The following is a 6,125-nucleotide window of genomic DNA, read 5'->3' on the forward strand; positions in this document are numbered from 1 at the left end:
GGATCAAGTGATTCGAGGGACACGCCTAGTACCTATACATGTAGTACAGTGTACTGAATTTAGGATCAAGTGATTCGAGGGACACGCCTAGTACCTATACATGTAGTACAGTGTACTGAATTTAGGATCAAGTGATTCGAGGGACACGCCTAGTACCTATACATGTAGTACAGTGTACTGAATTTAGGATCAAGTGATTCGAGGGACACGCCTAGTACCTATACATGTAGTACAGTGTACTGAATTTAGGATCAAGTGATTCGAGGGACACGCCTAGTACCTATACATGTAGTACAGTGTACTGAATTTAGGATCAAGTGATTCGAGGGACACGCCTAGTACCTATACATGTAGTACAGTGTACTGAATTTAGGATCAAGTGATTCGAGGGACACGCCTAGTACCTATACATGTAGTACAGTGTACTGAATTTAGGATCAAGTGATTCGAGGGACACGCCTAGTACCTATACATGTAGTACAGTGTACTGAATTTAGGATCAAGTGATTCGAGGGACACGCCTAGTACCTATACATGTAGTACAGTGTACTGAATTTAGGATCAAGTGATTCGAGGGACACGCCTAGTACCTATACATGTAGTACAGTGTACTGAATTTAGGATCAAGTGATTCGAGGGACACGCCTAGTACCTATACATGTAGTACAGTGTACTGAATTTAGGATCAAGTGATTCGAGGGACACGCCTAGTACCTATACATGTAGTACAGTGTACTGAATTTAGGATCAAGTGATTCGAGGGACACGCCTAGTACCTATACATGTAGTACAGTGTACTGAATTTAGGATCAAGTGATTCGAGGGACACGCCTAGTACCTATACATGTAGTACAGTGTACTGAATTTAGGATCAAGTGATTCGAGGGACACGCCTAGTACCTATACATGTAGTACAGTGTACTGAATTTAGGATCAAGTGATTCGAGGGACACGCCTAGTACCTATACATGTAGTACAGTGTACTGAATTTAGGATCAAGTGATTCGAGGGACACGCCTAGTACCTATACATGTAGTACAGTGTACTGAATTTAGGATCAAGTGATTCGAGGGACACGCCTAGTACCTATACATGTAGTACAGTGTACTGAATTTAGGATCAAGTGATTCGAGGGACACGCCTAGTACCTATACATGTAGTACAGTGTACTGAATTTAGGATCAAGTGATTCGAGGGACACGCCTAGTACCTATACATGTAGTACAGTGTACTGAATTTAGGATCAAGTGATTCGAGGGACACGCCTAGTACCTATACATGTAGTACAGTGTACTGAATTTAGGATCAAGTGATTCGAGGGACACGCCTAGTACCTATACATGTAGTACAGTAGTACTGAATTTAGGATCAAGTGATTCGAGGGACACGCCTAGTACCTATACATGTAGTACAGTGTACTGAATTTAGGATCAAGTGATTCGAGGGACACGCCTAGTACCTATACATGTAGTACAGTGTACTGAATTTAGGATCAAGTGATTCGAGGGACACGCCTAGTACCTATACATGTAGTACAGTGTACTGAATTTAGGATCAAGTGATTCGAGGGACACGCCTAGTACCTATACATGTAGTACAGTGTACTGAATTTAGGATCAAGTGATTCGAGGGACACGCCTAGTACCTATACATGTAGTACAGTACAGTGTACTGAATTTAGGATCAAGTGATTTGAGGGACACGCCTAGTACCTATACATGTAGTACAGTGTACTGAATTTAGGATCAAGTGATTCGAGGGACACGCCTAGTACCTATACATGTAGTACAGTGTACTGAATTTAGGATCAAGTGATTCGAGGGACACGCCTAGTACCTATACATGTAGTACAGTGTACTGAATTTAGGATCAAGTGATTCGAGGGACACGCCTAGTACCTATACATGTAGTACAGTGTACTGAATTTAGGATCAAGTGATTCGAGGGACACGCCTAGTACCTATACATGTAGTACAGTGTACTGAATTTAGGATCAAGTGATTCGAGGGACACGCCTAGTACCTATACATGTAGTACAGTGTACTGACTTTAGGATCAAGTGATTAGGGACACGCCTAGTACCTATACATGTAGTACAGTGTACTGAATTTAGGATCAAGTGATTCGAGGGACACGCCTAGTACCTATACATGTAGTACAGTGTACTGAATTTAGGATCAAGTGATTCGAGGGACACGCCTAGTACCTATACATGTAGTACAGTGTACTGAATTTAGGATCAAGTGATTTGAGGGACACGCCTAGTACCTATACATGTAGTACAGTGTACTGAATTTAGGATCAAGTGATTCGAGGGACACGCCTAGTACCTATACATGTAGTACCTAGTAGTACAGTGTACTGAATTTAGGATCAAGTGATTCGAGGGACACGCCTAGTACCTATACATGTAGTACAGTGTACTGAATTTAGGATCAAGTGATTCGAGGGACACGCCTAGTACCTATACATGTAGTACAGTGTACTGAATTTAGGATCAAGTGATTCGAGGGACACGCCTAGTACCTATACATGTAGTACAGTGTACTGAATTTAGGATCAAGTGATTCGAGGGACACGCCTAGTACCTATACATGTAGTACAGTGTACTGAATTTAGGATCAAGTGATTTGAGGGACACGCCTAGTACCTATACATGTAGTACAGTGTACTGAATTTAGGATCAAGTGATTTGAGGGACACGCCTAGTACCTATACATGTAGTACAGTGTACTGAATTTAGGATCAAGTGATTTGAGGGACACGCCTAGTACCTATACATGTAGTACAGTGTACTGAATTTAGGATCAAATGATTTGAGGGACACGCCTAGTACCTATACATGTAGTACAGTGTACTGAATTTAGGATCAAGTGATTTGAGGGACACGCCTAGTACCTATACATGTAGTACAGTGTACTGAATTTAGGATCAAGTGATTTGAGGGACACGCCTAGTACCTATACATGTAGTACAGTGTACTGAATTTAGGATCAAGTGATTTGAGGGACACGCCTAGTACCTATACATGTAGTACAGTGTACTGAATTTAGGATCAAGTGATTTGAGGGACACGCCTAGTACCTATACATGTAGTACAGTGTACTGAATTTAGGATCAAATGATTTGAGGGACACGCCTAGTCTAAAGAACTACGTAGAGGAGTGGGGGCAGTAAACCAATTTGGAAAGTAATATAGAGTCATCTCCGGCTAGATATTGTTGTATTGTATGGATGGCGGGATGTAGATGATCACTATCATCATCATCGTCGCCATCGTTGTCATCGTCATGTGTAACGATTAAGACGACGGAAATGACGATTGTGATGATAATGGTGATAACAATGATAATAGTTAACGTATCGCGGAAACACTGCTATTGGTAACCATAGAATCAACCTTTTTTATACATTTGTTTTCTGTGATTCCTCGCCCTCGCCGCGTCAAAAACTGCTGACACGGAAAATTACCCTATCTGTTAATTCATCTGCATCTATACTTTTCAACAGCACATTTGACAAGGAATGTAAATTATGATGGTAATACATTGCTGTGATGGTATCTACTTATAGGTTCCACTGCTGGTAGTGCTCACCAGAGATTCGCGAGTGGTAGGATCGAACCCCCAAGGTGGACCTATTCTCTTAATTATCGTCTCTGTCTGTTGATCAATCATTGACGTACTATAAGACTTTAATAAATATTGTGCTAAAACATTTACTTTTTATCTCTTCAGGCGGTTGTCTTCCAGACGATCCAGCGCATGGGACATGATGGTTTCATAAAGCATGTAGAGAACGTTCGTGACTTCTATCAAAGAAGAGCTAGCATGGCCAATCAGATGGCCGAAAAGCATCTTAAAGGTACGAAATCCCTATGCTTATAATACAAAATATGTATATGCTACCAAATGACGTACAAGAGCATAAAACTTTAGTCATCGAATCATCCAAATATCTGTCTTTCTGGGCTACTGTTTGGTAGCAGTAACTTGTGTGACTGGAGGCGGTGTCCCCCTCCTCCCACCATTCATTCTCTCTCTCTCTCTCTCTCTCTCTCTCTCTCTCTCTCTCTCTCTCTCTCTCTCTCTCTCTCTCTCTCTCTCTCTCTCTCTTTCTCCCTGCTACGTCCACAGATGAATTCACGTTCAGTACTAGGTGATGGAAGAACTCTAATCGCTGTACTGCATTAAGAACAATATGAAGTCATGTCAAGATGACTTTCTGCACAACCATATAAAATAGTTGAACTTAACTTGAAGTGTAGACACGGACCATTTGTTGCGCTGACGATGTATACCTGAATTCATTATATATGTTTTCAGGTCTGGCCGAATGGGTAATGCCTACCGGTGGAATGTTTCTGTGGATAAAGCTCCTAAACATAAAAGACAGCTCCAAGGTGACGGAGAAGGCTGCAAAACACGGGGCAGTATTCAATGCCGGGTTTTGTTTCTGTTTTGACCAGACGCTTTCCAGTTACATCAGAGCAGCTTACTCCATAGTCGCCGATGACCAGATGGACAAGGTGCATCTTCATTTCCTTATTACTTATATTTGTGCTTATAATCCTATTAAGGTTCAAGCACACTTTCCTGGGCACACATCTCAGCTGACTGGTTAGTGGTTAGTGAGAGAGAAGTCGGGATTGTGGTCTTATACCTCTGTGATGAGTTATTAAAAACTCGCTTTGGGTGGGAGTCGGTACCTGGATGCGATCCACTGCCTACGAGTATTAAGTCTGATGTCTTAAATACTACACCGTCGAATTTAATTGAACTTACATCTTATTCATCGTAATTTAATCGAACTTACATCTTATTCATCGTAATTTAAATGTGATCTTACATATGTGATATACTGGCTTTCAGAATCAGTTTAACTAGTGATGTTCCAAACATCGATTATAATCGAACTTACATCTTATTCATCGTAATTTAAATGTGATCTTACATATGTGATATACTGGCTTCCAAAATCAGTTTAACTAGTGATGTTCCAAACATCGATTATAATCGAACTTACATCTTATTCATCGTAATTTAAATGTGATCTTACATATGTGATATACTGGCTTCCAAAATCAGTTTAACTAGTGATGTTCCAAACATCGATTATAATCGAAAATTGGTCGGTTTGGCTCTACCGATTTGATGATCGATTTATATTTTATTATTTTGTGGGAAAATGTTAACTGTAATTGTACCCCCAATTTAGATGCTATAATGGATTTAAATATGTTGGGGTTAGTGTTTATTTTCATGTCTACATAAATAAAAAGATATGTTAAATAGTTATTAACGGTAAAATGTACCATGTGTAGGGTCCAGATTCTGTGTGAACACTGCAATAGGTACATGACCCTTATTATTCAAATCCTTCTCATGTTCATATAATTCTAACTGATCGTGTAATCGAAAGTTGATCGGTTGGTGCAAACCGATTATAACCGGTGATCGATGATGGAATTCCCAACACTAAGTCTAAGTATAAATAACGATCTTAAATAACGGACCAGTCAGAAGCAACTTCCGATCCACTTCTGATTGGTCGTCTAAGATGACCTGTAGTTTCTTTCGGGTTTTTTTAAACATGGCGCTAGCATTTAGGGTAGAGAAAGGCACGAATTGGAAAAGCTTTTTGGTTTGATATTTTGTAACGGGAGTACGAACATTTTTGTCAGTATTAAGGTTGCCATGTCAAGTTCGAAATTAGAAGTATTGTACGCCAAATTCAGAAGGTGCCAGTCATTATAAGCGTACGAGACGGGGGGGGGGGGGGGGGGGGGGCAACTGCCTCCTAGTGCTGGAGCAAAAGTCTCAAATTCGGGCAAACATTATACAGATATTCGGGTAAAAGGTGCCAACCTTAGACCTTTTTACCATTTATTTCCATCATTCTACCCTCAAAATTAGTTGTAATCCATGTTAAAATGTGTAGTGATTCGTTTGCAACCCTATGTAGCTATTTGGTAATCATGCTAATATTCGGGCATTTTCGTGTCATTCGGGCAAAAGCCAGGTTGCCCCCCCCCCCCCCCCCCCCCCCCTACAAAAATGGGAGCCCGTACACTATGCCAGTCATACACGTTGTTTAGATTTCAAAATAAAGTATGTTTGAGTCGG

The 6,125-nt window shown here is 40.6% G+C and overlaps 1 protein-coding gene across 1 annotated transcript in view; it reads left to right on the forward strand.

Annotated features, from left to right (window-relative positions):
• Positions 1-6,125, forward strand: part of LOC121374811 (kynurenine/alpha-aminoadipate aminotransferase, mitochondrial-like) — a 23,418-nt gene that overhangs the window by 13,086 nt on the left and 4,207 nt on the right. The window contains exons 10-11 of the mRNA XM_041501923.1: positions 3,738-3,864; positions 4,326-4,579. Coding sequence (XP_041357857.1) covers positions 3,738-3,864; positions 4,326-4,579 — 381 coding nt within the window. The remainder of the gene's footprint in view (positions 1-3,737; positions 3,865-4,325; positions 4,580-6,125) is intronic.

This window comes from Gigantopelta aegis, chromosome 6 (genome assembly GCF_016097555.1).
Source record: "Gigantopelta aegis isolate Gae_Host chromosome 6, Gae_host_genome, whole genome shotgun sequence".
In the NCBI taxonomy this organism is placed as follows: Eukaryota; Metazoa; Mollusca; class Gastropoda; order Neomphalida; family Peltospiridae; genus Gigantopelta; species Gigantopelta aegis.